Source organism: Zea mays, chromosome 8 (genome assembly GCF_902167145.1).
Source record: "Zea mays cultivar B73 chromosome 8, Zm-B73-REFERENCE-NAM-5.0, whole genome shotgun sequence".
NCBI lineage: Eukaryota > Viridiplantae > Streptophyta > Magnoliopsida > Poales > Poaceae > Zea > Zea mays.
This window is the reverse complement of record NC_050103.1, coordinates 145569480-145589295: the sequence shown is the minus strand read 5'-3', so window position 1 is coordinate 145589295 and position 19816 is coordinate 145569480. Positions and strand designations below refer to the sequence as shown.

The following is a 19816-nucleotide window of genomic DNA, read 5'->3' as shown; positions in this document are numbered from 1 at the left end:
TTGAAGGTGAGGTTGTTCTACTAGCAGACAAACCCATGTGTAGCCCAAACAAGTTTGAGAAATTGATTCTTATTCCTTATGTTTTAAGATTCAACAAATGGACTCCCTGCATTTTGCTTGAGGCACGGTCTTGGTACTCGGTGGGATAGATGTTTGTTCTTGTCATTTTGGATGCCTGGGGCAACTGATATGCAATAGCTTAACGCAATTCTTCTTTTTTCCCTTTTAAAGCATGGATACTTTCAAAACAAACATCTTGATACTTATCCAATGCAATCATGTTTTATTGTTGTAGGAATCTCCCTGATAACAACAAACTGAATGAAGTTCTGATTCTGTTTGATGTTCTAATGTCATTATGCAGCCAACTTTTTTTACTTCACATTTTATAAAAAAGCGTATGGTTCTTTACTTGACCTCGGTTATTGTCATGGTCAGCAAAGGATTTAAACATGATGCCACAGTGAAACATCAGTTTATTTCTTCCTTCAGATATAAAAAGTTTCTAGCATGGTAATGTTTGGGTGCAGAGGCAGGGTGGGGGCAATGCCATTTAGAAAAGCATTATTAAAATATTAAAATCTCACTTTGTCATAGCCATGTATCCATCCGGCACTGGACCATATATTCTGCTTCTGTACACTAGAGATAGAAGTATAGATCACGAACTTAACATGCGGATTCTTCCATCCTTCTTCCTGTATTTCAGCTGCCATCTGATTTTTGTCTCTCCTGTTTGATATATGTTTGACTCAGAACTATGCTGTATTTACATGTTTCGGGAATTGTTTTGTTGTGCTTGCAATGTTCTGTTTTTTTCTATGTTCAACAAGACTATTTTCATTTTGCACATTCAACAGGTGGAAAATTTACGAGACCAGCTACTGAAGGAGAGAAGTTTGAGGGCTTCTCTGGAGTCTGGGCTAATGAATATGCGAAGAGGACAAGTGTCCTTCCCCTCAACAATAGACACCAAGGTATCCTTTCTGAATCTGGCTATTGAGGTAGATAATGTTTTTCACCATTTTAAGTTTTTTTCTTTACGTTGATAATAGACTAAGGCTGATCTTGAGGAAGTTGCTGTCGCTGAAGCTGATATTATGAACTTGAAGCAAAAGGTTTCTGATCTTCGGGGACAACTCAACAACCAAGTTCAGTTGAGTTCCACCTCGTTATGTGAATCATGCAACAACAAGCGATCCATAAATGCAGACAAGCTTGTCGAGTAAGGTTTTACTGCTAAGCATTCAATATTGGTATATTATTATTTTCTCACTGTTGATAATATTTGCCTCCATTTAGAAACTTTGGTTGAGATATAATTGCCCCTCGCTTTCTGCAGAGGTGAACAAAACGCTGCCCTTTCTCCACAGATTGCCTCAGTCGAAGCACCACCAATTGTAGGGTCTTATTCTGTACCTGACATGTTCTGGGCTACAAACCAAATGGTTCAGAAGATGTTGTATTTAAAGGGTGAGATTGCGAAGGATGGCCAAGACGGATCACTTACATCAAGATGGAACTTTGCACAGAGACCACACTCAAATAGTCCAGTCGTGAGCAGGGTTCAAGGTTCCGATGCCTATTCAAGTACTAAAACCGAGGTGATCACATTCTACAGTATAATAAACACTGATTTTACTACCCTGGGTCACCATAATCACTCGTTTTCTATGTCTTAATAAGATTATGCTAACTATGCCACTTTGACTTGAAGTTACTACTTTCACTATTTTTAGGAATCTAGAGGCGCACCTTCCTCTGCATTAGCCAAGCTGACATATGTATCTTTCAAGTAGTCCAGTAGAACCTCTGATTCATCAAGTAGTCCAGGAACGTCGTCGTGTGGTTCGACGCGTTCGTGGACCGCTGCCGCCGGTGAGCCGCGCACGCCGGTGACTTCACCGCACGGCTCGTAGACATCATGGCTGGCTGACATGCAGCGGTGCGCGTACGTGCTCGGTCGCAATGGAGGGACGCAGACGGGGATGTGTGGAGCGGAAGGTCGGTGGCCAGGCCGAGCTTTATAGAGAAGGATCGAGAGAGCGGAGGCGGGCGGGCGCTGGAGGCTGGATGTGAGAAGTGAGGGCCGAGGCCAGCAGGCGGCGGGGCTCCCGTCAGTTTTGTCCGTTGCCTGCAGGACACTGTCCGAGTACTAGAAAAACAAAACTAGCCCTACCCTGTGGCAGGCGACCGTGCACTGGTGTTCGGGTTCCAAACCGCGAGTCCCAAGTCCCAACCCACGCGGCGGCGCGGTGTTGCCAGAGGCAGACTCGCTCGTGGCGGCACCCATGTAGGTCGCGCGTGGAAGGAGACGACGGGGGGGGGGGGAGTGGATGACACCCCCAGCCCACGAGCCTCTAGCTCTAGCTAGGCGAGGTCGAGGAGAGCACGGATGACAACCACAGCCGCATGCACGCTCAAGCTCTAGCTCTTCCTACTTGCACGGTGTGGCCGGTCTTTTGTAATGCGCGGGATTGCGGAGCCGAGAGGCCAGGTGGCGGGCGTTGGCAGGGGGTGCTCCTGTCCAGGAGGAGAGGCGCTCTGCGTGGTTCGTGAAAGGGGCAGGTGAGGCATTTCGCTCCACGCTAGCAGCCATCAGCCATGGCAGCGGGCGGGGGTGCTGCCTGTGCTCCGCAACCAGACGAAACGGCGCGCGTGGAGCGGTTCAGACGTTGTCCTGGTGGAGATGGCAAGTCTGTTTTCATATGTTGGCAGATGACTGTTGTGTGGTGCGATGTGCTGTGGTCGATACGGCACAAGTAGTTGTGCTTATCTGGCGAAACCATGCTACTCCATTAGTCCAGTGTCTAGAGGGCAAAGCATCACAAGACCATCCTGCTATGGATAACAATACAGGTGGTAATCTCTACTAACTATTAAGGCATTAGTGTAGACTGACCTCGCCCCCCTCTACGCGTGGCAACCCCCACCCCCCACCCACCCGCAAACCATGACCAAGCCGGCCTACCCCCGCGGAAGCTCCGCGCGCGCAGCGTCTTCCGCGATGCTCGCACCCACCTGCTCTCCCGCTGGCACACCGCACACTTTGAGCAACCCCAAGGGCCTGTGCGCCGTGTCACAGCAGCCCGGGTCCATTGTGCTTGTTTGCCCTGGTGCCCAGAAGGGGCAGGTTAGGGTGGAACACTATAAGGCAAGGAAGACCAAGTTTATCAATGCACACACTTCCCGCATCGCGTGCTTTGCGTTGTCGCAGGATGGGAGGCTCATTGCGACTGCTAGCACCAAGGGGACTCTTGTTAGAATCTACAATGCAGCTGAAGGCAATCTCCTGCAGGAAGTAAACTTTCTTTCACGCGCTCGTAGTTTTATTGTATACATGTACGTTCTGTTGGGTGACGTTGCAACTAATAAAAACTAATTTTGTCGAGTATGATGCAATCAAATGTCTTACTATTTTGTTTCGATAAGGAATTAACAATTGTATCATGCCAGACTGTCATCTCGCATACTTGGATTCCGAGCAAACTTTCTCCAGACCCCAAGAAAATATAAGATCCGATCAGATATGTGTCGATGCTCATCTCAACGTACTCCCGTTGCAACGCACGGGCACACAGCTAGTATGATAATAAAGAACATTTTTTTAAACGGAGGGAGCATACATGCTTGTTTTTTCGGGACGCGAAAAGCGTTGTTTCCTCGCCCAGCCGATGCTCTTGTCGTCCATCCAGCTTGGAGGTTCCAGCTATGTCAGTCTATAACTATATATCCAGCTTCCATCCAGCCTTTAACTAGTATATAGATAGCAGTTCCCTGTATGAATGATGGGGAAACAGCATGTAAAACACTACGGTGCCTATAATTCAGCGTGTAAAAAAACTTGCTTTGCCGATCCCTGGGAACTGATGCAGAGAGCTCGGCGCCGCGATCCATTGTGCCGAGCGAGGCTAGCACCTCGGCGTCACGGCTTGTGGCGCTGAGCAGTGTAACCTCGGCGTCACGACCTGTAGCGCCGAGCAAAAGATCCAAAATGGGAATACTTCATTCGGAGGTTTAAATGCGAATTTTTTGAAAAGAAGGCTAAAATACAAAAAAATCGGTAGGTAGTGTGGTTCCACACTTCCACTTCCTGGACCTGAAGACTTGGACGAGAAATGAACAAGATTGGGCCGCCCATAGTGGGCCTCTTGGCCCTGGTTGTGTTAACTCCGGGCCCCGCGAGAAACCCGTGGGTGGAGATTGAAACCCGACCCGGACCCATAGCATTTTGGGTCCCCAACCTGAAGGCCCACGGGGGAAGGATAAAACTCGTCCCTAAACTCGACGTGTCCAAAACCCATGTCCGAAAACCGACGTGTCCAAAACCCTTGCACCCACTGACATGCTCCTCGCTTCTGCTGGCGCTACACTCAATGCCCTTGTCGTGGAAGCGCCCTCCACTCTACGGCGCTCTCCACGACGGCAACCACCACATGGCTCTTCACTGCCGCGGCAGTCGACCCCACCATGCAGGATCCTCCACTGGCCACCGCGACCTCCTCGGGCTCCTCGTGCTCCACCGTGGTCCATTATGCCGTTCTCGGTGGGTGGTCCACATGTGTCACTCTCCCTCTTCACACCTACTCCCTTGATGCACATCCTTCTCTTTGTTGTCGTGCATGTGCCTCCCTACCGTGTGCGTGTCTCTCTTCACGAAGGGAAGCTTCTCCAGGGCACATTTGTAGCCTTTAACCGGGTCATGAACTTGGTTCTCCGTGACTACGTCGAGCTTTGCCACCATCCGACCTCCCCTTCTGAGGGATGCCATGCTCCAGGGGCGTTTTTGTTCTGTAGTGCCGCGATTGTCTCTATGACAATCGAGGCCTTGCCATCTCCACCGACCATGCTCACCGTCAGGATGCTTGCCACTGGCGGCTCTAGTGCCCATACTGGTGCCTTTGTGGGGGTGCCTTTCTTGGCTCTCTCGTACCCCATGTCATCACCACCCACTCCTACTCTCATCGATTCGGTTGCTGACTCTCGCGCCTCGTACCACATAACTCATGACCTACGTACTGTTTCTTTACCACATCCCCGCAACCTCACCTCCTTTTCTTCCATCATTGTCGGTAATGGGTCGACTCTGCCTATCACCTCTATCGGTGACATAGTTCTTCCTGGTCCTTTGTACCTCAACAACATCCTTTTTCCCCCAACATCATACATAATCTTCTCTCGGTTTGTCACTACCACTGACAACCACTGTTTTATGGAGTTTGATCCCTGGGGCTCACCATACAGAATCTTACCACTCATGTTGTGGTCACCTAATGCGACATCTTCGGTCCTTTATATCCTATTCGCTTCCTCACCAAACCACCCTCATACCGTGTTGACCCACCCTATGCCCTTGTCGTTGCTACCGCTGCCTCCGCCTCTCACCGTCATCTAGGCCTCATTGGCCACGACGTCCTCTTCAGACTCTTGACCACTTAGGCCATCCCCTGCCCTGCGATAACACTGCCTCGCCTTGCCATGCTTGTCAGCTTGTGCGCCACACTCGCTTATCCTTCCCCTCTTCCATCTCTCGCATATATGCCTAGAGTTGTGACCGGTGGTGGGTAGACATGTATGTGTGTGTTCCAACTATAATGGGCTTAGGCCCAACCCACATACTATTCTATCTATTAATATAGCAGCCCAACCCTAATTAGAGTTTGGAGTTTCCATTCTATCCAACAACAAGACTCCAATCATGTGGGAGCCGCCAACACTAGGGCTTGTTTGTTTCGGCTTCTGGTCGGATTCTAGCCGTCAGAATTCGTTTCTGGTAGCCAAACGCTTCGATCCTAAGTCTGCTTCTGTGAGAATCGCTAATATAAAAAATCGCCCAAATCGATGAGAATGCAGAATCCACTGAGTTGTCGCGATGGTAGGAATCTGCCGCTTTCAAAACCCCAACCCATGCAGACCCCTTCATCTTCGTAAGCCCCATGATATCCAGATTCTCGTGACAGCTAGATTATCCAGGAATCTAGATTCTCTAAAAATTTCTTTAGAAAAAAGTTGTCCCAAACAAGCTCTAGGTCTATCTTTTTTTATTAACGGAAGCAACAATAGAGCCTCTTCCTAATCAGTTATAGACTTATAGTACTATTTGATTTCCAATTCATGTGGTTTTTATTCTTCTCATGCGCACTTACCGGTGAAAGATGTAACAATGCAATCTACAGATTTGCCATTTATGCTTAAAATAACAAGTACTGAAAGATTAGTCAACGAAATGTATAGTCTTTTACCATTATAATCAGTCTGGACTTTTCTGAGTTGGGAAGATGTCATCCGTGTCCTGTGCACCACCCAAAGTATGTGGAACTGTTGTGTAACTGAATGAACTGAGTGGTTCTGTTTAGCTGTGCAGTTAATAGCCAGCCTTTTTCTGTGTTTTAACTAGTACCGACAATGGGAAACATATATAGGCTCTGCTTAGCCGCATAGCAGTTTTATCATTATTTTCAGAAATTGCCTGCCATGCTCTTATTTTTCCGTGATTACCTGTTACTGATTATGGGCTGATTGATCCAGTCCTCGATTTCACCCAGCCTATAGATAGCTTAGGTAGCAGCATCAAGGTTTTTATGCAATACCTTTGTGCGCATGAATTCAGTAAAGCTGCTGTACATTTATAGGTCTCTATTAAAGATGCGAACACACTTGATCTGCAGCAGGCATGCTGCACACACATACATCAGCCTGTGTTGTGTGGTTTCTGTTTACTAATTGAGTTTGGTGAGATGCTTAATAATGTTTGTATTATGGTAATGTTTCCTATATTTGTTTGTGGGTGCTAGTATGTGTATGACTGGTGGTTTTGACACTTCCCTTGGCATTCCTTTTGTGGAGGTTCCTAATTCTGAGCCCCCTGTGATGTCATTGTTGGTTAAAGGGTTTTTTTCCCTCAGCATGGTCTAGTTCGTTCTCGTCTGGTGATCTTTATTCAGAAGACAACCATGAATCCCTTTCCGGTTTTCATCTTGACGCAGTGATGTGAAACGTTTTGTTATTTCTTTCTTTTTATTAAAATACAATTAGTTGCGTATCCTTTTATAAACTAGTTGCTATATTGCTTGGCCAAAACTATGGGCCTGTTTGGTTCAGCTTTTTTCTGACCAGCTTTTCTGAGAATCTGGCTGTGGAGAGAATCTGGCTGTGGCAAGAATCTGAGTATTGTGTGAATTACGTGCGGAGGAAGATGAAGTGGTCCAAAGGGTCCAGGATCTAGAAAGCAACAGATTCCTACTATCACGACGATTCGACCGATTTTATGTTCATGTTGATTTTGGACGGTTTTTATCAAAGCGATTCTTATAGAAGCTGTTTGAAAAGCTGGGGTGTTTGGCGATCTGCAGCAGCTTTTGGTGGCCAGAAGCTGAAAAAATCCCAAACAAACATGGGCTATATTGCATTTGAAAAAACTAAAGGTAGTCTTTTATAAAGGTCTTGTGGAGCTATGAATGGAGGTTTAGCAATCGATTGTGCTTTTTTTTTAGATAATGTGCAAGCGATTGTGCTAAAGCCATAATCTTCTTTATTAAGCATTTTGTTCGGTTTGAATTATTTGGTTGCTTCTGTAATTATGAATAGCTGAAACATCTCATGACGTGGAGACCGGGATATATATTCTATTTCATTATCTAAAAAATGCTCAAAGATGCTTATCGCCATAATAACCTTATAACATAGTTGTACCCAGCTCAACAAAACCAATAATTCTCAATTCTCATAAAACAGACGTGATTAATAAAATGCCATACCTTTTTAGCAAATTTGGTTGCTAAACCTCCCGTAATGCCTTGTGGTGATTTCCATAGTTTTTTCTTCTTCTCAGGTGCTAGGCATTCTCTACACTCGAGAAATTAAAAACAACTAAAATCATGTCCAATATATGCCTCTTGATAGCATGTTTATATAATATCGGATATTTTGTTATTAAATACTCTCTTCATCAAAAAAATGTTTTAGTATTGTCCTAAGTTAAACTATGTAAAGTTTGATCAAGTTTATACACTAAAATACTAATATTTATATTATCAAATAAATATCGTTTATGCGAATATATCTACAGTATACCTATTAGATCGGACAAATGTTCGTTAATCTTTTATTAGTTTGATCAAGCGTAAGACAGTTTGTCTTGGAATTGAATTTCATTCTAATAATAGTCATTTATAAGCACAAATTAATTAAGCTAATATGGTTTTATGTTAAATATATTTGTATACTATTATTAGCAATATATAATAGATATTTATTTATTTGCTATGTTTTTACTATAGAGGAGTGAGTCGAAGAGCGTCTTACAAGTCGTAGAGTAGAAATATATTTTGTTGATACATAAAATTATTTTCTATACTTCACCCCATAAATTTAAGACATGCTTATATCTGAGCTTTGAAAAGTGGTGGAATATTAAATTTCAAGCCAAATAAACTACTTTATTAAGTAAATTTCAATTCATCTAAAATAAATAGATCCAAATGGTCGTAGACAAAAATAAGATATCATGTTTTTTAGAACAGGGGTGGTGTAAAACAATATCGTTCTAAGTGAGCCATATGAAACAACGACCAACATTGAGCACTAAGGTCCTGTTTGTTTTCCTCCTAAATTATATAAGTTGGATTATGATAGAAAGATAGAAAAGTAAAATATCACTTTGGGATTATAAATAAACTGAAATAAGCTATCCCATATTAATTTATTTTAGCTTATTTGTGGTTCTAAAGTAATATTTTACTCTTCTATCATTTTACTATAATTCAACTTATATAATTTAGGAGGTAAACAAACACACCGTAACTCGACAACGATTTGGAACTTGGTTTTTTGGTTGGCTCTTGGTAGCAAAGCGTTGTGCTGGATCCCAAAAGAGTCTCAAAGAGCAATATCCATATATAATACATGGAATCAGGTAGTTGTTGGCAGTAGTCACACCACAGAAGTCAAATACCCATGAACAAATAAAAGATTTTACTGTGTTATTGGATGACCATCCATCGACGAAACAGTCAGACAACGTTCTTTTTCTTCTACCAAAAAAATCTTTCTAGCCTGGCCAAGTATTTAAATTGTTGTTGACAATAAAACTAGGTCTAGGTCAATTTTAAGAGTACATGGTTAGTTTGGACAATATAAGAAAAACTATATAAAATGATATAATCATACTATTATATTAGTTTTCTAACAAGATAAGGCCATTCCTACTCCGGTTAAGGGATCCTACAACCAATTAAACAAAATTTAATTTACTACCTTCTTTTTGCTCTTCATTGCTTCATCTGACAGCTAAGGATGATCCTCTAGACTCGTTGGGCAATCTTGGATAACCTCGATGACGTATTGACGTCCTTGTTTGGTGAGGTCCTCCTAGGTGACAACTTTGATAGTTACTTTGCTAGTCACTACAGTAAACGAATCAACGTCCGACGGCCAAAACCGTCGGACATAAGAACTAAACCGTCGGAAATAGGTTATTTCCGACGGCAAAGCCTTATCTCCGACGGCTTTAAGCCGTCGGCGATAATTCGTCGGAAATAGCACAATGTCCGACGGCTGCCGTCGGACATAAGCTATCTCCGACGGTTGCGCCTGACCGTCGGAGATAACAAATCCCAACCGTTTTACCGGTCGGAATGTGGGCCCCACAGGTTTAAGTCCGACGGCTCGTAGCTAGGCCGTCGGACATAAGCTTTCCTTATGTCCGACGGTATTTAATGCCGTCGGAGATAACACAAGGTTATGTCCGACGGCTACTACTAGGCCGTCGGACATAACAAATTACAGAATTTACACAAAATTCTGTTTTTTAAAAAATCTGACATTTACAAAACAAAAACAGATTCATGCACATATACACATTCACATTCACAATCACAAATATACACATTCTAATAAGTATTCACAATCACAAATAGTCTCACATAAATATTAACATTCACAAATTTAACATCAACATATAGGTTCGACGGTTGCAAAGTGTTGCAAAGTGTTGCAAAATGAAATTGTGTCTCACAAACAAGTGTTGCAAAGTGTTTCATAAAAAAACATCACATCACGACACATCAATCATATCCATCGTCTGGATGGTTCGAGTAGCCACCTCCTCCGGCTGGACTCTGCGTGTTGAAAATGGTGTTCACCCACGAATTTGTTGTGTCGTCCTGACCAGACCCATCTCCAGGTGCGGCAACTGAAGCGGGTGGTGTCTGAAATCCCTATAACACAAGCACATGAAATAGTAACCACTCAGTTGTTCATTTAAACACATAAGACATTTATGAACATGTCACACACGCATATGTGTACATACCATAGGGAATTGTGACGGAGGCGGAGGCGGAGGTGGAGGCGCCAAAATTGGCATTGGCAGTGCAAACTCCGGAGGCGGCATCCCATATGTCGGCATCGGGACGCCCGCTTGTTGGGCTAGTTGCTACAAATTATATACAAGTCATTGTTGAACAAACAAGATACACATCAAGTGTTTTGCAAAATAAGCTACAAAATGTTACTTCAGCTTACCGAGAGAAGAGCTTGATTTTGGGCCTGGAGGCTTGCATAATACTCGTCCCTCTTCTTCTGGTACTCGGCTTGTTGCCTCTGGTATTCAGATTGTTGCCTCTGGTACTCCAATTGTTCCCTCAAGACTGATTGATGGTACTCTGCCTGTTGACGCAACACTGCAAGCTCTATCTCATGGGCTGCTGATCGTGAACGGGACGACTGTGAAGACGACGATGTGGACTGTCGTCCACGGCGTCTCAGCTCTCTGGAATCAATCGTAGAATCAAAAATACCCAACCTACAAGAGTGAACCATGCACTTAGTATAGTAACTCATGGCTCAGTTGAATCGCAAGCATATGATGACAATTTTGAAAACCAAATCAAATAATCTCACCGTCCATGGGCTTGTCCTCCTGCGCTAGCATAGGCTGCCTGAGGGTCGATTGGCTGGCTCCTCCAATCGTACTCCTCCCCATGGCGTTGAACCATCTCCTGCCCATACGAAGCCTGGAGGCAAACAATATCAAATATAAGTGCATAACCCCTATGCCCTTGCAAACAATATCAACACACATAATAGAGTAACAATATCAACTCACTAGACGGTCGGTGGCCGTCTGAGTGCATAACACATCAGGATTCTGAGGATCAGAACCCCTATGCCCTTGCATATACACCTCCACATCCGTGGGCGTACGGCCGGATTTGACTTCCTGTACATAAAAGTTATAATGACACATTTCTATGTGATTCAAAGTTACGACAAACTGTGACTTACCATTCGCTTAGCCAAGCGCACATGACCATCACCGCCGTAGTTGTGGAACGACTCGGTCCCACGGTTTCCCCTGTTCCTTTCGGAAATGGCACGAAAGTCAGGGGAAGCCCACCATCTGCACAATGCCCGATAACCGTCTGATCGGGTGGCCATCCACGGCACCGACACCTACATGAAATTTTTTAAATAAAGCAAGCAAATACATGGCTTTGTGCGATATGAGAGGCAACAACTTGTTTACCTCTAGGTATTGCTCCTCCGTCAAGTAAATTGATGACCACTCGGCCTTTGTATTTGGCATCGGTCGATCATCAGCATTTGCTCTGTACCATGCCTTTATAGCCTGAATTCGTGCATAGTACATTGCATCTGCAACGACATCGTTCGCGTTAAACTCAAACACGTAACGAGCGTTCATATCATATGATCCATCGTCCGGCAACTTGTACCGTTTCTGCAAAAACCATAGTGTTATCATAAAAGCAAACATATATGGAATAACTAAAATAGTATAAACAAGTCATACCCAGAATGCATCCCAAACTAGTGCCTGTGTGTTGCCAAACGTTCTACAGACACCATAGCGATAATGCTCCCAAGTGGTGGCGGGGACAGACTCGCCAGTAGGCAAAGTCACAAGACCAGGCCAGTGCAGACGAACAAGATTACCAAGAACCATGTTAACCTGCCTGTAGTGTCCTGTGCCTGTGAACGAGTCGTCGATCCAAGTCCTGCAAACAGAAATCAATGTAGGAATTAAAACATAACTTTCAATAACATTTAAGCAAAGATATGTCACTCACTTTCCACTAGGCTTTATCACAACCCGAGATTCGGGTGGAAGCTCTGGAGGTGGTCCGACAAAATGCAGCTTCCTCGTTCTCTTAACTCGAGAAGTTCCAGACCCAGCTGCAGAATCTCCACCAGCCCCAGAATCCCCAGCCCCAGAATCCCCACCAGCGTCGTCTCCAGCATGATCTCCCACATTATCTCCACCATCATCTTCAACATCATCTCTTGCATGATCCTCTACCACTGGTTCCTCAATTTCAGCATCCTATGAAACAAATAGCTTACATCAGACAATATTAAGTAACTCAAATAATGTAGTTTAACAACTAACTTACATCTTGTGGAGGCAAATGTTCTGCCAGCGCTCTCCGTCTGCTCATGGTAGAACCTGTGCCCTGAAAAACTGAATCCTCACCCCTCGAGCTGCTCCTCGAGCTACTCCTCGACCCAAGCAAACTACGAGCTAAAGACTTCATTTTCTTTGACATCCTATTTTAACAAAAACAAGTTAGTACATAAATCGACAATAAAATAATAAAATATGCAACAAAATCATAAAATATGCAATAAAATCATGATCCATACTCGTCAATCGTAATCGTAATCAAAATCAGGATCTAGTTGCTTTCGTCGATTTAATGGACGCCAAGTAGCTTTCTTCTTTCTCGTCACTCGTTTTCTTTTTGGAGGAACCTCTACATCATTTTGATCGCCTAATAAAGATTCTTCCAACATTTCAGTTTGTACATTAAACGTGCTTGTAAGTTCTTCGTCTTGGAAAATCTCAGCAGCCCCCACTTCCTGCTCGATTTGACTTTCAACATAACCAGCATCACCAGGAGCATATAGTCGTTCACGCGGATTAACTTTGTACACTACCCTCCAATCAACCAAACCGTTTTTCTTAGATGGATATGTCATATAATACACCTGCTCGCATTGGTGGGCAAGGATTATAGTGTCGTGGCCTTTTAATCTATCGTTGTGTTTGACTTCCACCATGCCATATTGATTTTCTCGCGTTGTATTTGGAGAAAACCAATCACAATCGAAGAACACCACTTTGAGTTGTTTATCTCCAAAAAACTTGTACTCGATTATATCATTAATGACTCCATAATAATTAGTCACCTTCCCTTCATCATCGACAGCTCTAGTTACAACTCCGGAGTTTGTCGTGGCTGCTAGAGGATGATCATCTTCGAACCTTGTGGAACGGAATCTAAAACCATTGACATCATACCGACCATAACGTCTGCCAGTTACTGCTCCTAGGGATAATTGTCGAAGGTCCGGGTGTATATTGTCATTTTTATCTACATAATCTCGAAACCAACACAAGAAATTAAGTCCCCCATCTTTTCCCTCTCGACGAATCTGGTCACGTTCACAGCCAGAGATGCAATTTTGAGAATCAAATTCCCTGTTAGTACAAGGAAACAAACCTTTTAGTATCACAACAAAAATTCTAGCGGCAATGACTAAAATAAAGTTTACACTTACAGGAGAAACTGACTCATCTCTTCCATGTTGTTATACATGTAGAGTAAAGCAGTCTTCCATTCGTCGTTGGTGAAACAGTATGTTGTGCTGGGTCCTACAGTTTTGCCCCTCCATTGAAAAATTTCAATATCACTAATAGGGGGCTCGTCGACATGATACCGCAACGTATGGGCATTGACATTGTGTTCCTCTGCAAAGTACAGGCCCGTGAACGATGCTATCTCTTTGTATTTGAATTCTTCAGCGATGCACCCTTCAACTCGTCTCTTATTACCAACCATTGCACGTAGCTTCTTTAGTGTCCTTTCGATGTGATACATCCATCTATATTGCACAGGACCTCCTACCTTAGCTTCGTATGGTAGGTGAACAAGTAGATGTTGCATCGGATTGAAGAAACCTGGTGGAAATATTTTTTCAAGTTTGCATACCAAAATCGGTATTTCTTGCTCAAGCTTCTCCATCATCTCTTTCTTTATTTCTTTGGCACAAAGATGTCTATAAAAGTAGCTTAGCTCCGCTAATGCTTTCCAGACATCATTTTTTACAAAACCACGAAACATAACAGGAAGGAGTCTTTCCATTATTATGTGGTAGTCATGACTCTTCAACCCAGAAAACTTGCCCGTCTTCAAATTCACAGACCTTCTAAAGCCCGCGGCGTAACCATCTGGGAACTTTAAGTTTTTCAACCATTTCATCAATTGTTTCTTCCTTTTAGGTTTAATACTGAAAGGAGCACGTGGCTTCTTCTGATTCTCTCCTATCTCCATAGTTGGTCTTCTACAGATTAAGGCCAAGTCTTTCCTTGCCTTAGGGTTGTCTTTTGTTTTGTCGGTGATATTCATGCAAGTGCTGATAATGCTTTCACCCATATTTCGTTCCTGGTGCATGACATCAATGTTATGCATTAGAATCAAGGCTTTCATATAAGGGAGTTCCCATAGACCACATTTGTGAGTCCAATTATGCTCCGTTCCATAACCTTCAAAACGATTTCCATGTTCGTTTAGTTTCAAATCATTAAGTCTCGCGAGAATCTCTGGACCACTTAGACGCTTGGGTGGTCCCCTCGTCACAATCGTGTCCTTTTTAAAAGCGTTCCTATCGAACCTGAACGGGTGATCCTCTGGCAAAAAACATCTATGGCAATCGAAGTAACATATCTTTCCACCAAACTTTAGTCGAAAGCATAAAGTGTCTTCAACGCATATAGGACATGTCAAAATCCCATGACAACTCCATCCAGCAAAGATACCATAAGCCATAAAATCATGAATAGACCATAAAAACGCGGCTCTCAGGTTGAACTTCTGTTTCTTGTAACAATCGTACGCCTCGACTCCTTCCCACAAAATTTTCAATTCTTCAATCAGGGGTCTCATCATCACATCGATCTTTGTTCCAGGATGATCCGGACCAGGTATTATAAGACACAAGAAAATAAATTCATATTTCATGCAAAGAGCTGGTGGAAGGTTGTATGGAACAGCAAAGACGGGCCAACATGAGTACGACGTTGCAGTTACATTGAATGGTGAGAAACCATCTGTTGCCAAACCGAAGCGGACATTCCGCACTTCATCAGCAAAGCTGGAATCAAAAGCATCTAGTGCCTTCCATGCATCTGTATCAGCTGGGTGCACCATGACATTTGGATTCTCACGTACCCCTTCTTTGTGCCACCTCATGTGTCTGGCTGTATTCTTGGAGATGAACAAACGTTTCAACCGAGGTATGAGAGGCATGTAACGAAGCTGCTTACGTGCAATCTTCGTAGTCACGGTCAAACCATCGTCGTTTTCAACCTCAACGAATCTACGCTCACCACATACAGTACACTTCTTCTCACCTGCGGTCTCCTTCCAGAAAAGCATACAATTATTTTCACAGACATCGATTTTTTCGTAGTCCATACCGAGGCCAGATAACAGCTTTTTAGACTGATACATGTCCTTTGGCATCTTGTGATTCTCCGGAAGTACATCACTGATCACGTTCAAAAGTTCCTTGTAACAGTTGTTTGAGAATGCAAACTTAGACTTAATAGCCATAAGTCGAGTCACAAATACAAGGACGGTCACTTTTGTGTGCTCATGCAACGGCTCTTCGGCAGCTTTAAGGAGCTCGAAGAACTTCTGAACCTCAGGTGTAGCTGGATCCTCAAACTCGGTGGGTTGACCGGGGTTCTCCGAATCGACGGTTACAAACTCATGGCGTACATCGTCAAGCATCTCTTCCATCCTATCGTAGTCCTCCTCTTCATGTGACTGAACTTCCGATACAATACGAGGAGGTGGGTCCTCACCGTGGTGCACCCACACCTCATAGCCTGGCATATAACCGTTCTTGCAAATATGTATCGACATAGTCCTCCTGTCAAGGAAATTAATGTTCCGACACTTGCTACAAGGGCACCTAACATCGGTTCCAGTCTCTGACCGAGCAAAAGCATGGTCGAGAAAAGCATCAGTCTTGGCCACCCACTCACTTGATAGAGCACCTCTTTTCTTCCAACCTTCATACATCCATCGACGATTCTCCTCCATACTAGCTACGAGACGTTAACTTAATTAGATAAGTAATGCACGGGCCATCCGTTTTTACGAAGAAATCACGCCCCTACATCTGTAGGAAAGGATAGGTCCTAAACCCACCCAGGAGTGACCGACGAGGCCGTGTTTATGACAAAACATGTGGTCGTGCGAAATTTCGGCAGCATAACCCCGCTGTTCTCCAATCGCACGCCTAAAAATGGTGCAATTGGAGAACAGAGAGGTTATGCTGCCGTAACTAAGCAGGAGCACATGCTTTTTGTCATAAACACGGACTCTGTCGGTCACACCAAGGCTGTCCAATAAAGGGACAATTCCGACACAACATACCTCACATGCGTCGCTTGTAAGGTATGTTGGGCCGAAACGGGTGACGCCTAGGTTTCGTTTGTTCACACTACGATACACTATGATTAACTATAATCATCGTGCATTATTAAATAATTAAACAAATAAACCACAATACAATATTACATACAAAATAACATTGTTATAAATGACAAATCATATAAAATGACCTTATTTCCGAGGGCATAATAATTACCCTCGGAAATTAAAAATTTAAATTATCTAAAGTACCACTAAATAAACTAAAACAAGCTACTTTAATTACGTAATCAAATTTTGGCCGTCGGACATAACAAACTAAACAATCAAATGCATTCATACATACATTTCTAATCAAATACATTAATACAAACATACAATTCTAATCAAATACATTAATACAAGCATACAATTTTAATAAACAAAATTGCTAATTAAGCATACTCACTTAGCGGGTGTGGAGAGCCGGCCGGCGATGGGCGCACGGGCGGGCGGCGGGAGCACGGGGCCGTTGGCCGAAGCACGGGACGGCGGCCGGATCTCACGGGGCGGCGGCGACCGGCGAACGGGGCTGCGGCGGCGGCCGGAGCACGGGGCGGAGCTCGGGGCGGTGGCGGCCGGAGCACGAGCGTGGCGGCGGCACGAGCGTGGCGGTGGTGGCCGGAGCACGGGCGTGGCGGTGGTCGGAGCACGAGCTCGGGGCGGTGGCGGCCGGACCAAGGGGCGGCGGCGGCCGGAGCAACAGCAGTGGGGGCGGGCGGTACGGCGACCGGACGGGACGACGACGAGCGTGGCGGCGATGGCGCGGCGTCACGGCGGCGGCGGCAGAGACAGAGAGGCGATGGCGCGGCGTGACGGCGGCGGCGGCAGAGACAGAGAGACGCGCGGTCGGGTGAAACTGATCGCGCGCGGGTCGGATCCGCGCGTTAAAAGGCCTTATGTCCGACGGCCCCATAGGAAACCGTCGGACATAAGGCTATGTCCGACGGCCAGGGCGCGGACCGTCGGACATAAGGTTATGTCCGACGGTCAGTCTGACAGCCGTCGGCTGTATTCTGTTATGTCCGACGGCCACCAGCGGCCGTCGGACATAACCTTATGTCCGACGGTTTCCTATGGGGCCGTCGGACATAAGGCGACCGTCGGAATTTTATAGTTTTACTGTAGTGAGTTTACCCTAAACTATATGTTCTTTGTTATATAAGCATGATTAGTTATTGAAAGTCCCCAAGAGGGGGTAAATAGGCAAAACCTAAAATTCATCACTTAATATAAAAACTCAAACCCCGATTAGACGTTAGAATGAGAAGCAAATCAATCGGAGTGAGGGAGAGTAGTTCTTTCTAGTGTTGCTATTATGATTGCGGAATTACTTTGGGAGCAACACAATTGATTTGGAATCACACACAAGCAAGAGAATTTAAAGAGAGGGAGAGGAAGAAACAAATCATAATAAAAACAACACGAAAGACACGGGTGATTTGTTTTGCCGAGGTTCAGATCTGAAGAACCTACGACCTCATGAGGAGTCCACTAAGGACGAGTCTTTTTCAACCATTTTTCTCTCTCAAATGATCACTTTGGAGGCTTTGAATGCTTTGGAGTAGTTGCAATAACTGTATGGATATTTGGTGTAGATATTGTGTGTCTTGGGTGTAGATCTTGTGTGTCTTGAATGCTAGTTGGGGATATGTATAGCCCCAACCACCCCACATAGCAGTTGGAGCTGAGTGGGAATTTCTGCACAGACTATGGGTGCACTGGACCTTGTTAGACTGATGTTGCAAGTGACCATTCTGATAGAGACCAGTCTTGTTAGGGCACACCGGACCAGGACGATGTACCACTGGACCTCTGCCACACCAGACCAGCAAAAAAATTTACAAAGACTGACACCTGAATTTACAATGACTGCAAGAGCATAAGCAAGAAAAAAATGTATTTTAGTTGTTGTCGAATAATTGTCGATCCAAATTGCAGCTCAACATCCCAAGTGCTGTGGTGGATCAAAGTCTTCCCATCGTTCCATTATAAGCTGATCAAATAAGCTACATCGAAGTTATGCACCATCCGATCATTTGCCCACAAGACCCAAATGGGGCATTGAAGCATTCTCATGGGCATAAACTGCTACTTGGTTCATGGTGTTAACATCACAGTCAACAGGACGTAGCTGAGTTGATAGCAACAAAAATATCTCCATGAATTGTACTATTTTAGACGAGGTGGGTCAGTGTAAAATCTAAAACATTATACTCAAGGCATGGTTAACATCTCTTTCTTAAAACGAAAAAATGTGCAATATTGTATCCATATTCAAAATACCACTTGTAAATGAAAAAAGGAGAAACATAAGGATGCATCTGCTAATGAAAAGAATTACCATCCCTTCAAATTTCTCAAGGCACATACAAAATCAAGTGTGGCATGCTACTTCTCAATAATGGGACAAAGAAAACAGAACGAGAAGTAACTGGTAAGTAAATCCAGTCATTGTAGTTAAATTTACAAATATAGGTTTTATCGTTTTGTTACTAATCATGGTAAGTCTAACATAATGCCAAACAAGCCTAAATATTCTCAACAGCACCGATTGCAAGTTACACATCACGTCATATTAACCACTTATCCAAAATTAAGGTGACTATTTTCTTCTTAGACATCATAGGTTCTTTTAACGAAAAGACTCCAATAGATTATCAGTCAGATAAGTCTAACCATAGATATCGTTACTAAAATGGCAATCAAAAGCTACTAATAATGTGTTTGACTATCAAATTGCATGTTACACGTTGCGCAAATAATAATTCACAGGTCGAACAGAGATCGCTACAGTCGAGTACTTTGACGTCGAGGTCCTTGAGGTTGGTGTGAAGCCACTCGGGTGAAAAATGCCTTGGTCAAAGCTCTTGTCAAGTTCATAATAGGCATGCACCACCTGCTAAGGTTAGCTGAATTCTCACTACTTGGTTATCTGACATCCGTCCCTTTTGGAAGCAGTCTCCTAGGAGTTTAGTTATTACTTGGCTACCTCTGGTTTTGACAGAGGGGAGTTAGAGTTAAGTTAATCTACCACTGTGAATTGGTCCAACAATCTGTGGACAACTACCTTGATGTTTGGACTGTAAGACCGCATACCATGTGGGAAGTGGCTCAAATTTTGGTCAATATAGTTATTGTTTTCTGAACCATGGAAAGCTAATGCACATACAATTCAGAGTTTCTACATACCTGCATTTGCAAACAGTATATAAAAAGGTCCATTCATTTTAAAATGTTGACCTCTTAATCTTTCCTGAAGTTTGTTGTTGAAGCAGAACATGGTAGTGGTGGTACTATTAGTATCTTCTGCA

General features: G+C 43.9%; 1 protein-coding gene across 1 annotated transcript; it reads right to left on the bottom strand.

Annotated features, from left to right (window-relative positions):
- Positions 1-9894: 9894 nt before the first annotated feature.
- Positions 9895-10429, bottom strand: LOC109941954 (LOB domain-containing protein 13-like). Its single transcript, XM_035961837.1, has 2 exons — positions 10313-10429; positions 9895-10217 (listed from the first exon to the last, which is right to left on the bottom strand). Exons 1-2 carry the CDS (start codon positions 10406-10408, stop codon positions 10065-10067), a joined length of 249 nt encoding a protein of 82 aa, XP_035817730.1. The 5' UTR covers positions 10409-10429; the 3' UTR covers positions 9895-10064.
- Positions 10430-19816: the final 9387 nt, after the last annotated feature.

Coding starts and splice junctions, on each gene's coding strand:
- LOC109941954 (XM_035961837.1), bottom strand. CDS start 10,408: ATGCCGACATATGGGATGCCGCCTCCGGAGTTTGCACTGCCAATGCCA. Junction 10,218..10,312: donor CTCCGTCACAATTCCCTATG/GTATGTACACAT, acceptor CTTGTGTTATAG/GGATTTCAGACACCACCCGC.